The sequence below is a fragment of the Grampus griseus genome, assembly GCF_964374135.1.
Source record: "Grampus griseus genome assembly, chromosome: 9".
NCBI classification, from domain to species: domain Eukaryota; kingdom Metazoa; phylum Chordata; class Mammalia; order Artiodactyla; family Delphinidae; genus Grampus; species Grampus griseus.
The window spans coordinates 42,410,877-42,432,065 of NC_139003.1; the positions used below are offsets into that span (position 1 = coordinate 42,410,877).

General features: G+C 39.0%; 1 protein-coding gene across 1 annotated transcript in view; it reads right to left on the bottom strand.

The window, feature by feature from the left end:
- The window catches only part of NPSR1 (neuropeptide S receptor 1), a gene marked incomplete at both ends in the record, with an annotated part of 161,689 nt that overhangs the window by 95,082 nt on the left and 45,418 nt on the right, over window positions 1-21,189 (bottom strand). Inside the window, 1 exon segment of the mRNA XM_082661700.1 lies at window positions 19,334-19,463. Within this exon segment, the coding sequence (XP_082517826.1) occupies window positions 19,334-19,463 (130 nt within the window).

The window sequence follows — 21,189 nt, forward strand, 5'->3', positions numbered from 1 at the left end:
TTATGTCCTTCAAAACAATGGCACATCTTCATTCATTTGACTCCTGGTCTCTGTGACACTGCTTGATGCATAGTTAAATTCACTTGGTAGCCCATCTACCCATCTAGCCCCGACCCCAGCTCTGCTTTACTCCTAAGGCTAATCAGGAACTGGGTCTGGGTCTTCGGTGGTGAACAACCCTGCAGATCCCCACTTCGTCAGCCTTGGAGCTCACATCCCAGCTAAATGGCACCTACGTCCTACCTGACTTCATCTTCCAGGGGACCTATCACCTTTGGGAATTCCGAGGCAGTCCTGCAGGTGATCTAATGAGAAGAGGTCCTTCTATGGGAGGAGTTTTACGATCATTTCTGAAGGGCACCATTGGACTGTCTTATTCTGGATCCATGTTTCTATTTGGCTTTTGCATGGGAATTTCCACAACTGCAGCCAAGGACTGACACATTGCCTGATTCCAGTAGCATGTCACTAGTCTCTAAAAATCCACTCCCGGCCCGCCTCCCACGGCAAGAACCATGTTTCCTGTTATTCACACCCTTGTGTGGTCTCGTCTTGAATCCTGGCTGGTGTGTGGCTCGTGCCTGGTCAATGAAATCTGGCAGAAGTGACACGTCATGACTTCTAAGCCTGGTCCATAGGTATCCTTTCAGCTTCTACCCCGTGTTCTTGGAACCCAGCTGCCACCCTCCAAGGAAGCTCTGGAGACACCCATGTGAAGAGGAGCTGAGGAAGCTGTCTTACAGTCCTTGCTAAGCTCCCGTGGTCAGTGAGCATCACCATGCCAGCCACGCCATTCAAGCTATTCCTAGACAAGTCCCAGACATCATGGAGTCCACGTCATGGACCTTGCTGTGTCCTGCTTGATTTCCTAACCCTCAGAAACATGAGGGGCAGTAAACTGATCTTTTAAGCCACTATCTTTTGGGATTATTTGTCACATAGCAATCAATGACCAGAACAGGGGACCCTTGTTTATGTGAAAGATGTCCTCCAGAGGTGTCCAGTGGACTTGGTGCCTGGTGTGTGGTGCACAGTGGGTTTGAGATCCTATTTCCTGAGGTTCTCATATCTGGAGGGTCCTGAAACAAGGCCTAGGACAAATGGTTGGCTTCCCAGCCAGTGAGGAGATTTTCCATTTCTCAGTTACAGACGATGCAGTTTCCCCAATGCAGTTTCCAGGCTTCATTCAGGCAGTCCAGTTCCGTGCTCGAGTCCTGAAGCCTTGACCGTCTCAGAGATGTGACAGCACGGCACCTAAAATATCACATCTTGATTCCCACTATATTCTGCAGAGGTTCAGCTCCCATAGCCTTCCAGCCTAAGGATTTGCTCTTTATTTCTGGCATGTGAAGATTTCACCTTCTGCCTTTATGATAAGTTATTAATTTTTAAAAATATATGTTTTTTTCTTCTAGAAGTTTTAATTTGGGGTGGGGGTGAAGGTGGGCTGCAAAGGAGGAGTTCCAGAGGCTGCTCCATCTGATATTTTAACCTCATTACCTTATCTTCTTTCTAGAATATTTTTGGTTATTTGCCCCCTACATCACAAGACTGTGCTAGCAAAACCATGAATGTGCTAACTCTTTTAAAAGATGCAAATTCTTTCAGAAAAATGAAACTATGTCGTTGGTTTCTAGATGATTAAATTCATAGTTGTAGTCTATTGTTCCAGGATGGCTCTGACAATTGAAATTCTATTAGCTGTGGGGACCAGCAATGGCAGTCACAGATCAGGGAGGCACCGTCTCTGCCCAGTCTGGTCTTCTTTTTAACAAAGAGCTGTGTCCTTAGGATCATGACCGCTCATAACCCATATCCACTGTAGACAACGGCTCATGGAGCCAGGCTGCTCACATGGATCTCCTAGATAATGTAGAGGGTTTTTTCCCCATTTATATTTTAATAAAACTAGCAGATGGGAATTCATCTGTAACATTCAGCAAGGGAATTAATATACTGAAATGTGGCCCTTTGACAGTTGCTCAAATGAGCATAAGGCTATCAGGGCAAGTGAATGGAGGAAAAAATAATTATAGAAGGAAGGAAACTGGAAACAGAACTGAGATGATTATGTAAGTCCTTTGAGAAATGAATAAAGGACCCTCTCAGAAGTAATTAAGTCTCTCTTATATCCACATGCTGCATTCTGGCTTATACACTTAAACACGTCTCCGGTTCCACTGCATCTCTGCTCAAAGACATCAGTGATGACCCAGTGCCTGCATTTATTACACTCCAACTCCTAGAGTTGGTCTTGGGTCTCAGGTGCTTCTGCAATCTGGCCTCAGTCTACCCCTAGAATAGTGATTCTTAACCTTGGGTGCATTTTTGAATCACTGGGGACATTTGTAAATTGTGGGTGCCTTCTCACATACACAAAAATAGACCAAATATTATAACTCACATGCATGCTAATTATATCATTGTCTATATACTATCATACCCACCAACAGACTTCAACGATAGAGTTGAATTTTGAAAAGATCATTTTGGCGACAGTGTGAGAAAAGGTATTATAAAACAGCAACAGAAGAAAGTACAGCTGGGAATGTAAGTGAAAAAGTAGATTGGAGAAGTGGGAGAGCTTCAGATGGGTATCTGCAGCATTAGACAATTAATTAAATTAATATTACTTAAATATATACAAAATGTTAGAACTCTGGTGGGTTCTGAGCGTAAGGGGAAAGAGAATGTATAAAAACAATACGAAACAAAACATCCACCTTGACATCAGGTGGTTCACAGTACAGTGAGAGAGAGGATATAAACAAGCAGCTGTAACTGAAGTGGCATAAAGAGCTACAAATAAATTATAATGGGGGAATAGAGATCAGATCATGTGGCGATGTTTGTGGAATAATTAATAATAATACTGATGCGTGGGTCCCACCCCAGTGGCGCTGATTTAATGGGTCAGGATTACCAGGCATCAGTACTTTTGCAAAGTCTCCATTGACTGGAATGTTCAGTCAGTGCCAAGGAGTGTGTTGTACGGTCTTATCCACGCTTCCGGGCTGCTGTGGGGAAATGGAAGGGACACTCCTCCAAGAAGCCAGGGCTCAAGTCTCAGATTTCCCAACAATGACAGCAGAGGATAGAGCTAACATTTCTTGAGCAGGATCTGTGCTGAGCATTTCATGGACATCTTCTTAGTGTTTCTCAACCCTGGCTGCATATTAAAATAATCTGAGAACTTTGAAAAACTACTAACGTCTTGGTTTGGCTCCAGATCAATTAAATCAAATCTTTGGTATGAGTCTGGACATATTTTTTTTTTTTTTTTTTTTTTTGTAACTGCTCTTGCAGTTGATTATCTGCAGGATGTTGAGAACCACCAGCTTTGGAGTCCACTAGGTGATCATATTTTTATAAACCTACTCACTCCTTTATGGAGTCCCTGTTCCCTAGCCAAGCAAGCCTGTTTGCCATATCCTGAACACATCACTAAGAAGACCCACAGGCCAAGGAGAGCTTCTCAATTATCCAATATGAGGTCAGGTAAAAAGGTTTTTCTCTTATTGGCTAAAGGACTTCTTTTCAAGCTTCTGATTAGTCTGTGAGGCTCCAGTATAGGAAGCACAAAGAGCACATTAGTCACTAATAGTGGAATCTAGAAATAGGTACATTACATTTCCTCCCTCTGTTTTCTCTTCTCTACCTGAAGGGAGGCCATTGTATATTTAGTTTAAGGATCTTGGGGAGAGGGCCAAAATAACTGGGGATAGTCCTTCCCATACAAACTTACTGAACTTTTCAAGTTTGGTCAGAAAGTAGCCTTTCTAGGTATTCCAAGTAGGAAAGGTTTTAGATAAAGGGAATGAGACTTAAGAGGGCTTAGGGAAGCTTTGGCTTGAGTTCATAAAATCAGAAAGCACCTGAGTGGCTACAAAGCACCTGCAGATGACCTTAGTTTGCCCGTGGCACCAAAGCAGGTGGTTTATAGGGGCTCACCAGGAGCCTGCAAACTTCAAGAATCTTTGGAAGCACCAGGAAATCAGGTAACTTCCAAGAACTTGCTTAGAAGTTGCTGCTGGTAATCGCATGTTTGCCATCTGCTCGTGTTCTGGCAGAACTGCCACTGGAGAAAGTGGTTTCTCCTTCTCAACTATCTTCCAGATTTCATGTCTGTACCCCTCAGTGGCAGAATGTGACCTGGAAGTAAATGGGAAAAACAATTCTGGGAAATGCAGCCTTCTCCCCTGTGATGCAAAGCAAAACCTGGAGAGAGGCAGTGATGACATGGAATTAACAACAGACAATCTGACAAAATGAACTCAAGGTAAGTCAAGACAAGCTTATTTGGGGGAAGACTTAGAGTGGGGAAAAAAGAAGATGTGAGAAAAAATGTAAATGGGAAAAAGAAAGAAAGCTCAAGAAAAAATTTCTCTTGAAAGCAGAGTATGTAGCCAGCAGGAAGGTCCCCCCACGAGGCTCACAGAGTGACTTTCCTGTGGTGGTTTGAAATCTATGGTTTAGTCCTCAGCACGGCAGATTCAGAAATTAGGTTTTCAATCTGTAGCCACCTCCCCCAAACCTCACAGTTGCCTGAACAATCTATATGAGAGACTTAAGTAGTCATCAGAAGGTGTTTTCATGATCATTTAATCAGAGAAAGAATTGGTGGCTGGTCTTGGAGACCCCTCCAAACTGTCCTAGACCAGTGTGTGTTTAATATCTGCACCCGCACGAGACTTCTGTTCCTCAGGGCTTGGCACACTGTCTGTTTTGCTCACCACTCAATCCCTGGCACTTAGCATAAGCCTGGCGCATGGTAGATGCTCCATGAACTTTGATTAATTGAATGGATACATAATCATCGTGAGGCCTGATGACGTATCCTTGATTCAAAGGACAGAACACTACACTAGTGACCTGATTTAGTACTTCTCTCTCTTGGTCGGTAGTAGATACTTAGTTCCATGGTTTCTCTCCTTTTATTAAAAAATTTCATATTGTCAGTCTTTTTGAATCTATAGATATATATGGATATATATGATATGTGATATATAGACATATAGGTATAATATATATCCATATATATATGATATATCTGCATGTATTATAAACTGTATCTCTGTATATTATATATATTTCTCTATATATTATATATACAGTTATAGATATATATTATATAATGTATATATCTAATGTATATACATGTATTATTACATATTATATTATCATATTACTATTTGGAGGATTGCATATTACTGAATAATCTATAACAAAGTAACTATTTCAGTGGATCTAGAAGACTCTGCCTTTTCCCATCATGGATCGGTTTAATAAATTTAACTGTTAAATGGAAACCTTCTTTCCCTTTCTTTTACGTCCGGGGCTTGGAGCTTTGTGAATGTTCATCAGGATTTCCTACATGCAGATGCCAAGAAGCTCTACTAAAGGCATACCCTGCACTTGTGCTCTTCCAGCACTACCTGGCCAGGGGTCTTCCAGAGGGCTCCATGTTCCCTTCTATAGCCTGTTTTCTCTGTACTGACTCTCTAGGTGGATTAGACCAAGCTCCTCAATGTCCCATTGATTGATTGATTGATTGATTGATGATTGATGGAGGAAGATCAAAACTTCAACACTGGATTGTTAAGCTAGGGCTGACTAATAATTTGCTGAGCAACAGGTGTGGTAAAGATTGTTCTTCCTCGCTTCCCTGGCTTTGCTTATGCTGTGCCCTTCATATGCAATACTGTGAGCTCCTCCTGCCACCCACTGTTTAATTGAGTTTAATTCTCTCTACTTTTCTGGGAGTGGTTCATGGTGTTTCAAGGAGGCTTCCCAAACAACTCTGTCCTACTTTGTTCTCTTTTATTCTAATCTACTCTGTACAGTTGGCTATACTAGTCATTTTAGTGCTAATTATATTCCATTATACTTTTCCTAAATTCCTTCAACTTTGTGTGTGATAATAAATTCTTGAGATAGAGGAACATGTCACATATTGGGGAGTGTGTGTGTGTGTGTGTGTGTATTCCCCCATAGTGCTTAGCAGAATGTTAGGACCTGTAAATATTTTATATTCATTTTTCATTTATTCATTTGTTCATTCATTCTCTCAACAAATATTTATTGAATGACTACTATGTGTCCAGGTCCTTTTCTAAGTTGTTATAGAACAAAAATCCCTGCCCTATATTTTAGGGAGTGTAGGCAAACAATAAACAATAAACTCAATGCATAAGTAAATTATAGCATAGTAGAATGTAACAATTGCTATGCAAAAAAAAGGAAAAATAGAACAGTGTGAAGGAAGTCTCAGGAATTCTGGGATCTAGGGCTGGTGGGTTGTATTAATTAGAAACCCACAAGCAACTGATATTTGAGCAAAGATTTGAGGAACACGAGAGAGTGAGCCATGCAGACATCTGGGGAAAGAGCTCTCTAAGCTGAAGATACAGCATGTGCAAAGGTTCTGAGGTAAGATTGTGCCTGGCATGTTGGAAGAACAGCAAGGGGTCCTTTGGGCTGGAGCAGAGTGAATGAGGGAGATAGCAGTAGAAGAAGTCAGAGAGGTAATGGAAAAGTCAGATCATGTAACCTTAAAAGGTCTTTGTAAAGCTTTTTGGATTTTACTCATGGTAAACTGGGGAGTCATAGGAGGGATGTGAGCAGTGGCATCACCTGATCTGATTTTTATTTCAAAAGGACGTTTCAGATTGCCAAGTGGAGAGTATTCCAGGGACCTAAAGAGAAGAAAACCTTCTCTTTAAAGGGTCAGATAGTAAACATTTTAGGCTTTGTGGGCCATATGATCTCTGTCAAATCTGTTCATTTCTGTGCCATTGTAGCACATAAATAGCCATGGACAGTATGTAGACAAATGGGCCTATTTGTGTTGTAATAAAACTTTATTTACAAAAACAGGCAGTTGACAGAGTTTGACTTATGGACTATAGTTTGCCACCCTTGGCATAGACTATAAAGAGGCAACTATAGAAACAGGAAGACCTATCAGGAGGCTATTGAAGTAATCCATGCAGGAGATGCTGAAAGCTCAGAACTGAGTGGAAGCAATAGAGATGGCAAGAAGTGGTTGAATTTTTTTTAAGGCAGATGATTTTCTGATGAATTGCATGTGTGGTGTGAGAGAAAGAGAGGAGTCTAGGATGACTTCTTGTTTGTTCTAAGCAACGATAAAGATGTGCTGGCAGCAATTGAGGTGTGGAAAGCTGTGCATGAAGAAGGGCATTTTTAGACGTGTCAAGTAAGCGGTTGGCAACAAAAGTCAGAGCATCGTGAATTGGATTAGCCTAAAAAGTATGCTACAAGGACACGTTTTAAACTCAAGTGTTGATTGCTCGAATTTTGAGACAGTGACCCGATTGTACAAAAAGCTGGGGAATTCAGAAGCATGCAATGATATTACCATGGAGGAAGAAGTTGGTCATAGATCATGTCCAGCCTTTGTTTGTATAACAGTGATCACACTGTTACTGCCCAAGAAACAGTAAGCCAAAGAAAACTGAGTTAAAAGTCACTGAGAGTTGTAAAACTTCCATTAATTATTAAAATTAGAAACAGGCAACAATTCTTAATGTTAAAATTTTTGGCAGAGGTCATCTAGAATTGAGCCAATAATTGCTGAGCCAAGGACAGAGTTGCACAGGACAGAGTTGTGGTGCCTGTCTGTATACTAAGTTGCTCTACTCGGAGGATCCTCAGGGTGTGACCACAAGGACCCCTTGAACAGGTGCTGGTGGCTCTCAAACCCCTTTAGGGGAAAAGGACCACCTGCAACTCCAGGTTGCTCATTCTTGCGTCCTCACGCTGCAGAGGGGCTATGGGGCAGGGCAGAAGGCACTCGAAAACTTTTGCCAGGCCACTTACCCTCTCTGAGCCTTGTTGTCCTCATCTGGAAAACGGGAATATTTATCTCACAAGCCTGTATAAAGTTGAAAGTGATGATATTTGTAAACATCCTGAAGGGTTGTGCTCACCAATCACCCTTCTATCTGAATATCAGGAGACAAACACAATTGCAGTTCATTTGATCTGTGTAAGTTCCCGAGTTGAATCGAATAAGCTAACTTTATAACTTCATAAATTTTACTTTTCTCAGGCAGAGTTTTAATGTTTTTAATCTTCAAAGATATTTGGAAGGCTCCCAACTCTTGGGTAGAGATATATTCTGTCCTGCTCTAGATTCCAGGCATTAACTGCCCAGCTGCCCCAGTCCTGAAGCCCTGAGAAAAATCTCCCCCCGACCCCTCCCCTGAATAGAAGCTCCTGAGGATTAAGCACTCTGTCTTTCCCCCCCTACCATTTGTAATGAGGTTATCTCTCCAACATCTACTTCTTCTTTTAGTAAGAACCCAACTTTTAGTTCAAATATCTCATCCCAGCCAGTGTGCTCTGGGGAAAGCTGAATCCCTAGGAGTGGGGCATTTGACTTCAATGTGAGCTCATCAGTAATTGCATATCTTGTTCACACTGATTAGTTCATATATGAGCATATAGCTCAAGTTAGGTTGGTGAGGGTCATGTACGTGTTTGCTAAGCACTGCCGGGAAGGGTGGCTTCCTACATTTCTAAGAAAATTTCTAAAAATCACAGTCTTTCTCTGTGCATGTGGACAAGAGTTCCCCAGGAGTCATTAGTAAGCATCCATTATGGGTTCACTTGTGTCCCCCTACCACCCCCCCCCCGACAAAATGTATTTGTTGAAGTCCTAATTCCCAGTACTTCAGAACATGAAAGTATTTGGAGATAGGGCCTTTACAAAGGTAATTAAGGTAAAATGAGGTCATATGGGTTGGACTTAATCCACCTGACTAATGTCCTTATAAGAAGAGGAGACTAGGACACAGACATTCACACACTCAAAGAAAGACCATGTGAAGTGTCAAAATTGATAAACAGCAACCTCAATTAAAATAGTCAGCAAGCCAGAAGGGGGAGCTCTCCTGTCCTATGAAGACAGCAGAGCCCAACAGGAAGAAGAAAGACTTTCTCTTCTCTCCTGGCAAGAGCTCAGCCAATGAGAAAACGTCAGCACAACTCAGCCAATGAAAAGCCATTATCGTTTGAACTCTCAAGTCCTCCGGTGGACACTTTGTTTCCTATAGCCCTCCCAGCTTCCCTTTCCCCTCTTTAAAAGAGTTCTCCTCTCCTTCCTGTGAGAGGACTTGCACATGGCTTGCCATACTTGCACACCCTGAATGGCAGTTCTTTACTGATCCTGAATAAACCCTATTTTTTTTCTGGAGAAATAATTGGCAGTCTATTTGTTATAGGTCAACAGAACAGAAGACAAAAGAAGAAGATGGCCACCACTTCAAGGAGAGAGGCCTCAGAAGAAACCAAACTTGGCAACATCGTCATCCTGGACCTCTAGCTTCCAGATCTGTGAGAAAAAATTTCTGTTGTTTAAGCCACCCAGTCTGTGGTAATTGTTATGGCAGCCCTAGCAAATGAATACAGCATCCTACAACCAGGATGAGGAACAAGGCTGAGAGTGATGCCTTCTACCACGTCAGAGACAGGGTCCTTGGTGGCATTCCCGAATCGCTAAGCAAATCAAGCCCAGAGCTTATTCTGTCACTGAACTTTGCATGACAAAAGCAAAATTGTCCCCCTTTTTGCTTTATTGTTTCAACTGTAACTAATAACCAAGTACGCCACTGTGTCCTTAGTAACCTAGAACCAAGCCTCATCATAGTAAGTGCTTGATAGTATTTGTTAAATGACTAGAGGAAGGAATGAAAGAATAAGCCACAAAAGGAATTGTAGTGTGTTGATCTGGGAAGCCCAGTGAGGTAGCAAGCAGCAGAGGAGTGAGTCAATCTTATTATTATTACTATTATTACTACATTCCACTGGACACGTTCTGTGTGGACCAGGAGACAGATATTACCATTTTTAGGCAACAGAGCTAATTCATAAAGGTGACCTGTACTCATTATAACAAAAGTTGTTTAATTGGCAGACATATGAAAATGTAAAAATTCCCCTCAATTTCTACAACTGGAAATTTCTAATTAGAAGCACAGGACTACTAGACCCAGATCATTTCTGGTCTCTTAATATCATCCAGATAACTCCTTCATTTTAGAGATGAGAAAACGAACACTTAGTGAGGTTAAGTGCCCTTTCCAGGTCACACAGTGTGATAATGGTGGAGCAAACGGAGGGAACAATAAAGAAACCCAATTTCTCTAAAGAAGAAAAAGTTTTCCTGGGATAAGAGTTCATTCCTTTTAGTTAAATTATTCCCATAGTGATAGGACAATACCTTCTTTTCCTGCTCAAGAGAAACTGATTTTCTTTACAAACATAGACCATCTCTTCTCAGAGTGGGAAACAATGATGGTATTGTATAGCCACTGTATGAGTAATCTAAATGAAAAGCATGCACATTTATTCAGATGTTAGCCAATCAAGCAACTTTTAGTGGAATGAGTGAGTCATATGGTAGAGAAATTTTGTAATATTAAGTAGAAAAGAATACACAAATGTCAGAAAAAAAAATCCTTTAAAACCCTTTTAGTTCAGGAAACATACTTAAATCTTAAGCAGCGTGTTTTGTGTTCTTTTTACACTTAAGAAAAACTTTGACATTGTGGCATAAAAGGTGAAAGATGAGATAATAAGACATTAGGTAAGTTGTGAAAAGAGAAATACTGAGACGTTGACAGAAATAAAAAGGTACTGGATAATATAAGGAATGAATGTTTTGAAACTGCTCAAAGGAAAGGCAACTTTTAAGATACTTTAGAAACATTAAAAGGTAGAGTTAACACTGCTAATCAAAATCAAATCAATAATTAGAAAAAGTTTTAATAGTTAGAAGAATAGGACCAAGATATATAAATGGTGAGAGAGAAGGACCATAGTTACTGACGTATGAATAGTTAGTGCTCCTGAACATAAGATAAGAATAAATGGAAGATAATCAATATTCAGACATAAATAAAATGAGCTAAGAAATCACTTTAATCTGGAGATCCAAAGAGCTTACTTGGCAAAAAACAGAACTGATATAGTGGATCAATAAATAGATATAACCAGGTAAAAGTATGAATCCTCAAAAAAAACAAAAATTAGGGGACTTCCCTGGAGGTCCAGTGGTTAAGACTCTGAGCTTCCATTGCAGGGGGTGCAGGTTTGTTCCCTGGTAAGGGAACTAAGATCCCATACCCAGCTCAGCGCAGCAAAAAAAGGAAAAGAAAATCTGGAAACAAAAGAAAAAATCTGGTAAGCTATAAAGGAAGAAATTCCAGGCTGACTTTAGACTCCTCTGTAACATGGGGTGCCAGAAGTCCGTGGAGCAACATCTATGGTGATCTGAGTTGTGAATTCAAGATTTCCTCATCTATACTGCCATTGTCTTGGAGGCAAGAGAAAGTCTTTTTCATTGATGCCGGGTGCTTGAGAATCCTATCCAGGCTGAATGAGGAAAAATATTAGCACTCAAAGTACTCCAGAAAATTGGAAGCTCTATCAAAATAAAGGAACCAAGAATGGGGAAGCCAACTATTGGTGAGCATTGAAACATTCAAATATAGAAATACTTGCTGATAATTATTGCAAGCATAGTCACAAAGCAGAAGACAAATGAGATAAATATATTTTTTAAATGAGATTTTATTAAAATGCTTAGTCCCGTGCTTGGAAAACAAATGCAATAAAAATTAAATAGACTCATTTAATATTAATATCACATAAATAAAATTTAAGCAAGCTAATAAATGAAACTAGAAGGATTGTGTGTGTGTGTGTGTGTGTGTGTGTGTGTGTGTTTGTAACATTAAGCACTCAGACCTATATTAAAGATATATTAGTCAGGAGCCTTTAGGAGCCAAATAACAAAATGTTAAAATTTATAAAATAAATATTGATAAAAAATACTGGGAGAAAATTAGACAAAGTGTGAAACTTTTTAACCACTTTTAGTCACTCATGACATATCAAATAGGTAAGAAGTACATATATGGAAATAGAGAAAATCTGAAGACTGTAATTAATAAGGGCAAATTCAGAAAGATAAGCACAAAGAATATATTGAGAGACTGAATATACATATGGACAATGACCAGACTGTATATAAAAATGGAACTCTGAACTGCAACCTGAAGTAACCAGCTCAGGAAGCTAGCCTCCTATCTGTAGCAACCAGTCCAGAAAGCCAAACAATAACTGCTCTAGTGATCTGCCCCAAATAGGAAGCACTTGATTAATAACTGACAGCTTCCCTTATTAATAACCGACTCTGCTTCCAACTTAGGACCAAACAGAGAAAGACAAATATGCAATGCTAACCAATCACATAGGATGCTGTGCTTCTGGTTAGTCTGCCTACTGCTTCCCACGCCAACAGTTTCCAATCAGGGCACACCTGCAGCCTTTCCTTTTTTTGTGTGTGATACAAAGCTTTCCCAGTCCTCTGCCTACCTTTGAGTCCTGCCAACACAAATGATACTGACTGACTTCCTTGCTATAGTAAGCTCTAAAGTAAACAACCATTGCTTTTTTTCATTTAGGTGATTTTTTTTTTAATTTCCCCAATTTTAATTATTATGTCCTAATTTTTAGTAAACGTTAGATATTTTTCAAAATAAATAATTACGTGTTACACCTCAAAGGTACTTTTAGTAAATTCCAAAGAGCAGGAATCCTTCTAAAAATATTCTCTGACTGCAAGGCAATAAAATTAAATGTGAATTACAAAATGTTAAAGAAAAATAAAGTTGCCTAGAAATTAAAGATAAGAATAACCAAAAACTACTAAATAGTTATTTAGTAGTGAAAGAGGAAATTAAAAATTCAACACTAAAATATTTGGAAAATAAAAACAATAAGAATTATCTCATAAAATTTATGCATTCAGAAAAAAATCCTTAGTCTTAAGCATTTTCATTATGAAAGGGAAGAATTACAAGTAATGTCATCAAGATGGCAACATAGATCATTCCTGACTTTAGTCCTCCTCACAAGAAGACCAACTAGCAAGTGTCCATAGACAAGACATGATTGTGAAAACTCTAGAACACAGGGGTGATGTGAAACAACCCCCTGGACCACAGAGACCAAGAAGGACCACGTTAGAAGGGTAATTGGAAGAACTACACTCTGACAGCATCATCCTTCCCCCAGGCAGGCACAAGGCCACACTGAGAGGGCCCTACTGGGCCTACAATTTCTCCAGTGGGGAAAAAATATCCCAAAGTGCGCATCCACTTCCCCCAGTGTTGCAGGACGCTTCCCAGGAGCCCTCTCTGGTCTCAGCTCACAAGAATCACTGGGAAAATCTGCAGGGCTTGACCACTGTGGATCAGAAACAAGCAGAGAAGAAGGGTGGAGCTTATAACAACCAGTGCTCAGATCTTGGCAGATGACATTTCTCTTCACACATGCACCAGAGCAAAGATCACAGATGGTGACCCCATTTGGCTAGGGAGCTTAGTTGGTATTTTTGCCTGATTTGGGTTGCAGGATATAAAATCAACATACAAAAGTCAGCTGCATTTTGATGCACTAAGAATTATCTGAAAAAGAAATAAAGGAAACAATCCCATTTTCAATAGCATCCAAAACAATAAAATACTTATTAATAAATTTAATGAAGGAGGTGAAAGATCTGCACACAGAAAATTGTAAGATACTGATTAAAGCAATTGAAGAAGACACAAATAAATGGAAAGATACCCCCTGTTCATGGATTGGAAAATTTAATGTTGTTAAAATGTCCATAATACCCAAAACAATCTATAGATTCAATACAATCCTTGTCAAGATTTCAATGGCATTTTTCCACAGAAATAGAAAAAAATTCCTAAAATTCATATCAAACCACAAAAGACCTCAAATACCCAAAGAAATTCTGAGAAAGAAGAACAAAACTGGAGGCATTACACATTCTGATTTCAAAATATACTACAAAGCTGTAATAATCAAAACAGTATGGTACTGGCATAAATATAGACACATAGACCATTGAAACAGAATTGAGAGACCAGAAATAAACCCATGAATATAAAGTCAACTAATAGTTGACTGTAGGGAGCCAAGAATACTCAATGGATAAAAGAAAATTTCTTCAATAAGTGTGCTGGGAAAACTGGATATTCACATGCAAAAAAATGAAACTGGACCCCGTATCTTACACTGCTCACAAAGATTAATTTGAAGTGGATTAAAGGAAAATGTAAGATCTTGAAGCCATCAAACTCCTAGAAGAATACATAGGGAAAAACTCCTCAATATTGTTCTTGGCGATGATTTTATGGATATGACACCCAAAGCATAGGTAACAAAAGCAAAATAACCAGGCAGGAATATGTCAAACTAAAATGCTTATACATAAAAAAAGAAATGATCAACAAAATGAAAAGGCAACATATGGAATGGGAGAAAATATTTGCAAACAATATATCTGATAAGGGGTTAATATCCAAAATATATAAGAAACTCATACAACTCAATAGCCAAAATAGAAATAATCCATTTAAATTATGGGCACAGAACATAAATAGACATTTTTCCAAAGAAAATATTCAAATGGCCAACAGGTACAAGAAAAGATACTCAACATCACTAATCACCAGGGAAACACAAATCAAAACCACAAAGAGTTATCACCACAAACGTTAGAATGGCTATTATCAGAAAGACAAGAGGTAAGTGTTGGTGAGGATGTGGAGAAAAGGGGACTTTTGTACATTTTTGGTGGGAATGTAAATTGGTGTAGCCACTATGGAAAACAGTATGGAGTTTCCTTAAGAAATTAAAAACTCCCATATGATCCAGCAATTTCACTCCTGTGTATATATATCCAAAGGAAATTAAATCTCTATCTTCAAAGTATCTGTACCTCCATGTTTATGACAGCATTATATACAATAACCAAAACATGGAAACAACCTAAGTTTTCATCAGTGGATTAATGGATAAAGAATACATGGTATAGGGCTTCTCTGGTGGCGCAGTGGTTAAGAATCTGTCTGCCAATTCAGGGAACACAGGTTCGAGCCCTGGTCTGGGAAGATCGCACATGCCGCGGAGCAACTAAACCCGAGCGCCACAGCTACTGAAGCCCGCGCGCCTAGAGACCCCACTCCGCAACAAGAGAAGCCACCTCCGTGAGAATCCTGCGCACTGCAATAAACAGTAGCCCCCGCTCGCCGCAACTAGAGAAAGCCCACACGCAGCAACGAAGACCCAATGCAGGCAAAAATAAATAAATAAAATAAATAAATTTATAAAAAAAAGAATACATGGTACACATACACGATGGAATATTATTCAACCATAAAAAGAAAGAGATCCTCCCATTTGTGACAACATAAATGAATCTTGAAGGCATTATGAAATGTCAAAGACAAATGCTATATGTGGACTCTGAAAAAAAAAAAAAAAAGAACTCATAGAAACAGAGGACAAATTGGTGGTTACCAGAGGTGGGGATTGGGGGAAATGGGTGAAGATGGTCGAAGGGAACAAATTTCTGGTTATGAGAAGAATAAGTTCTGGGGATGTAATGTACAACATGGTGACCATCATTAACAATACTGTATTGTATATTTGAAAGTTGCTTAGAGAGTAGATTTTAAAAGTTCTTAACATACTCGCCTCCCCCGCCAAACACAGATTGTAACTATGTGAGGTGATGGATGCTAACTGAATTTATTGCAATAGGTACATACAGCATATCATTACTTTGTACATATTAAGCTTTTACATAGTCTATGTCAACTTTATCTCAATAAAGCTGAAAAAATATTTAAAAAACGAATGAGCAGAATTAAAATAAATAAATGAACTGAGTATGCAACTCAAAACCCCAGGGAAAAAGTGAGTGAAATTAGCATTGGAAGTGGTAGTGAACTCCATGGATGGCCTTGAATACCTCAGTCTTCCTGGTCTCACCTCCCTGCCTGAACCTCTCAATTTTCTCTGCTGTCAGATAATTAACAGGAAGGCTTTGAGGGTGGCACATACCTTCGTTTATTAGTAAATTGCTCTCCAGAAAGTGCTTTGAGGCAAAGCTAATTTCCACCAATGTGAGAAGATTTGGTCCCATCAGAAGAAGGATGTTATTTGAATATGTGCCAAAAAATATATATTTTCTGTCTTTCCTTGGTTGAACACTCAATGGGAGTTACTCTCATTAGCTCCCCTTCTTTATGGCATTTGAATAAAACAGACAAGTCAGTCTTGAAGATGATAAATGACTAATAAATTTTAATTGGCACTTTAGCTCATAAAATATAAACAGTCATTAAATTCATCCAATAGATTGTTAAAATGGAAGTGCTAAGAATGGCAGAATATGCCAAAATAGCAGCTTTAAGAACTTCTGGTTTCCTTCCGTTCTCAAGACTAAACCTACAGTCAAAATTCCTAATGGAAGATATAGAGAAGAATTAGGTAAGATTTTTTGAAGGGATAAGAAATATGGAGAAGAGGGAAGTGAATTAAAATATACAGATGCAAAATAAAACAATTCTTCAAATGTCTTGTAAATGATGTGTTCTTTGTTTTCACAAATACGAGTGCTGCTATAATTACTGTGGGGGAAAGAAAGGCCAGATTAGGTGTGGCTTCTTCTCTGATACACTGGCTAGGGTGGAAGAAAATGCTCCTTTTTAAAATAAGCAAATTAGCCTTGAATAGGTACAGATAGAACATTTATAGGCGAACAAAGAGAATCCGTGTCCTCATAACTATTGCAAGCCAGTAGGGCTTTTGTTTTCAGGGTCCTTTTTAAACAAGACTCAGTGTGGATCTGTGTTGGTAGTTTCTAGAGCATTTGTCCCATGACATTTTTCATCATCTTTTAATCTTGGGTGACCTAACAGGACATTGGCCAGTTTGAAGTGTCTTCTTTTGATGCAGTAAGTTCATGTCTATAAATTTTCTTAAATAAATAATAAAGAATGCTCACAAGATTTAATTGTGAGAATATTCATTGCAGAATTGCTAATAATAGCCAAAAACTGGGTGGGGGGGGAGGTTATGTGAATAGTCAACAATAGGAGTTTATCTACTTAATGGGGCAGTCATCCAATGGGTCACTGCAGTGTTTGGACAACATGCGAAGTGCTGGCCTTCCAAGACATGAGGTCTAAAGAAGAAAGCATGGCACTCTGGAGGAAGCACCTTCAAAGCAGTCAAATGGGTAGTCAAACAGAGATTCATTGTCTAAACTTCTCAGTTCTCAATGGAAACTGAAATATGGAAGACAAGCTATGCCAGAGACTGCTACTTATCTCTGTTCTCTCATTCTTCCTTAGGAAAAGAAGCTTGATTTTATTCTGGCCAATGGGTTAAAAATGAACAAACAAAAACATTTACCAGCTTTTCTTCAGTTAGAGATAACAAATGAGATGCAAGCAAAAATTAATGGGTGGGAGTTCTAGGAATGCCAGTTAAGAGGACACATAGCTGGCATGAGCCCCTCTTCTCCTTCCTCCTCTCGTCCTTTTTGTTAGACTAGAATCTGGGGATTATGGCAGGAGTTCTAGCAGCCACCTTGAACCAGGAGCCATCCATACCATGAGGTGACCTTGAGTATGAAAATCCTTTAATAGAGTAAAAATATATATACAGGAGCCTGAGACCCCAGTGATAAGAAAATAAAATATGAGCCCTGGACCGTCTACCTCCAGAATTCTTTACATAGGTGAAAATAAATCCTTGTAAACTTAAGCCACCATTATCTGGATTTTATAGATGTGCAGATGAATCTGACTCCAATTGATTCACCTACTAAATGGAAATCAAAATGTTCCTTAAAGAATCACTCAAGGATACCGGCCTGTAAGTAGGAAGCTGCTCTTAGGAGGTGAGTCATGATGGAAAATATTATTTAATGAAGGGCATTAATATTGCCTTACCCAGTAATAACTGTTAACTCTTACTTTTCTCTATCAGAAGAGCCAAGAATTAATGTCTCTGAATTTAATTTTCCAAATATGTGTGTCACTGATGATGTCAATTGAATCTGATGATTCAAGAATATGTTTATGTGAAAAAATTTGGTTATCCTATAAAACAACATTGGAGAGTCAAAGACACAATTGGTTGTAGCTGAAAGTTTCAAAAATATATAATATTCAATTTTAATATATTTGCTTTGCTATAATGCAATCTCCCTCTGTTGCCAGAAACATTTGACAAAGTCTTTTAAACATAGAAAGTTATGTTTCTGTGGATGATTTTAAAGAATATAAAAGAAAGGGGAGCTGAGTGCCCTGTTAGGGTCAGTATGGCTTAAAAAGAAAAAAAAAAGACTAGGGAAGGTGAGATGCCTGTAAAAGAGAGCAAAGGTTCAGCAGAGTTAGCAAGTAAGAACCAGAAGTGATGACTAAAAATGTAAAGTCCAGAAAATTTGAATAAATCTTGGGGAGGCCAAGCATAGGATAGGGGACTCAAATCAAATTTATGTAAATCTGAAAGAATAGGATCCTTCAGCTGATACCAGAGTAACCTTTTTATACATACTAAAGACTCAGATATGTATTCTCAAATCCCTTACTACGGGATCTGAGATCATGGTGAAATGTGTATGAAGGAAATTTTAACACTTTAAGTAAGAAGTTAGCCTAATCTCAGACTCTAGGCAAACTTTCTCTCTCCAAGAATTCTTCAGTTGAAATGCTCCTGATCTGACCCCTTGAGTTTTTCCAGAGGGTATTAACAAATTAATTTATCTAGACTATCTAGAACATTCGTGAGAAATTAAGCCCAGGTTAACACAGCAGACTATGGATTTGACTAGAACATGCAACTCTTCTTTTTGACAATAGATGGTGAAATTTCAGTTCATTTATTATTATTCTTGACAGTACTTTAAATTCTAAGCTGATATCCTTACCACCTCTAAATTCTTACACTCTAGAAGAACACATAGTTTTGTAGAATGTTGGTTACAACACTGTAATTGAAAAAATATGGTGAAAGAAAGTTATTATACCCTCATCCAAGAATTTTGCATTTACTCGATAATCCTAATTACCCTTTACTCTATTTTCTGGGATATATTCTTTAAGCTCATAAGACGGTATGATATGGTAATATCACCTTAGTGAACCATGGAGGCTGCTGTGTATAGGGAAAGTAGAACTCTTTAGAATGCTTTGGTAGCACTGATAATGATATTTTCAAGTTTGTTGTATAAGGAGTTATTTTTATAATGGAATCTTATAAATATTTAAATATGTTAAATTTGCTGGAAGAAAAATTCAAATTTGAGTTTTATATCCCTGTAGAAATTTCTCCCAAATTTGCGGTTGCATTTTGGACTGATAATACACCAATTCTATTGATAAAATAATTGAAAGTGAGGAGCCATTGGAATTCTGCACACACTGCAGTTATGTACCTGTGATGGCCAGCTGAGCCACAAAGGTCATTCTCGACTTCCTCTTCCTTCTCAGTGTAGAGAACAGCATGATGGCATTTCCAACAATGGTAAAAACACAGAGGACCCACAGAGTTATCAACTGCTCAGTCTGTGAGAAACAAAGCAACACAAAACTGGTGTATCAGTGAGGATCAGGGTACTTTACAGAATGCAAGGCTCAGGCTTTGGTGTTGAAATGTCTTCCTCCTGGTCTCCTATCCCCACCTGTCAAAGCTCTACTCTCAAGAGAACGAAGACACAGTTGTCCTTATTTACACTGGCAGCAGTGTAAATTGATGCAACCTTTAAAAAGATCCATTTGGAAATATATGTCAAGAGACAAAAATGTATACACAGTATTCTTGCCAAACAATTTTAAGCCTATGTGAAAGAATTCTAAGTTTGAAAAAGAACACTACAATCACTACGCATATTTACTGTAAGAAGAAATTGGAAATTGTTGAAAGATAATAGGATAGTTAAGTAAATAAAGCACTTCAATTCAGTGAACTATTATGTAGCTATTAACAATGACAGACATGAAGATTATGTGGCAACATTAAAAATGCTTATAATATAATGGTAAATGGAAAAACATAATAAAATTGTATGTTGGGTGTGATTACAACTCTGCAAAATTATACATGCAGGGAAAAGACAAGTATACTAAAATGTTAAGCGTGGTTATTTTAGGGTAGTGTGATTATGGGTTATCTTACTATTTCTCCTTTGACAGAATTATATAACATAGTAATATTAAAGTTCCACTGAATAGTGTATAATTAGTAAAGATGAATAAAGCAGGAATGCTACTCATTTAAAATGTCAAGTTCTTCATAAAAAGTTTTCCACTCTTCCTTCAAATGGAACTTTCCATCTACCTAAAGTCCATAGCCCAGAATAAGCAGAAGCCCGGGGGAACAGGATGGGTTGGACATAAGGACGGGGTGGGCTGAGCTGTGGGTGAGGAACAGGGAGCCAAGGGGATCCAGAGGCAAGTCGGAAATCAGAAGCCAAGAGACTTCAGCCCAAAAGGTCTGGGCAGGGTCCTGGTAAGAATGCACATGTCTAAGACTGGAATGAGAAGTGCTTCTGTTTGGAGAAGATGGTAAGAAGAGCCTGAAGAAACCCCTTGTGATGGTAAAATTGTATGTGTCAACCTGGCCGGGCTAGAGGACCCAACTGTGTGGTCAAACCCTAGTGTAAGGTGGTTGTTGTGAAGGTGTTTTATAGATGTGATCAACATCTACAATCGCTCGACTTTAAATAAAGGCAGATTACCCTCCCTAATATGGGTGGACTTCAACCAATGAGTTGAAAGCCTTGAGAGCAAAAGCTGAGGTTTCTCCGGGAAGAAGGAATGCTTCCTCAAGAATTCCTTGTGGGACATAGAAATCAAGCCTAAGTTTCCAGCCTGCTATATCCTTTAAGGATTTCAGACTTGCCACTCTGAAACACTGCAAATCAAATTATCCCGGTTAGATGTATCAGTGACTTGGAGGTCAAGCCTCAGGAGGGCTGGAGCAGTCAGTGCTGGCTCGCCTGAGCCTTTTCTTAGGAGCTTGCAGTAACTGTGCTTTGGGCTGGGCGTCCCAGGGTGCTCTGTGAACAGGTCAGGGTCTGTTCTCCTTGGGATTCGATGATGTGTACGGAGCAGGTTGAACAAATCCTGTGAAATCAGGTCCACTCCTTCTGCTTTGGAGTTTTCTATTGAAAGACAATCTCAACCTTAAGTCACTGGCTCCAGGAAATTTCCAGGTGAGAGAAGTTCCCTACTGTTGCTTTCCAAGAGCCATGTTTCTTTATTTGTTAATTCATTCAGTATCAGTGAATTG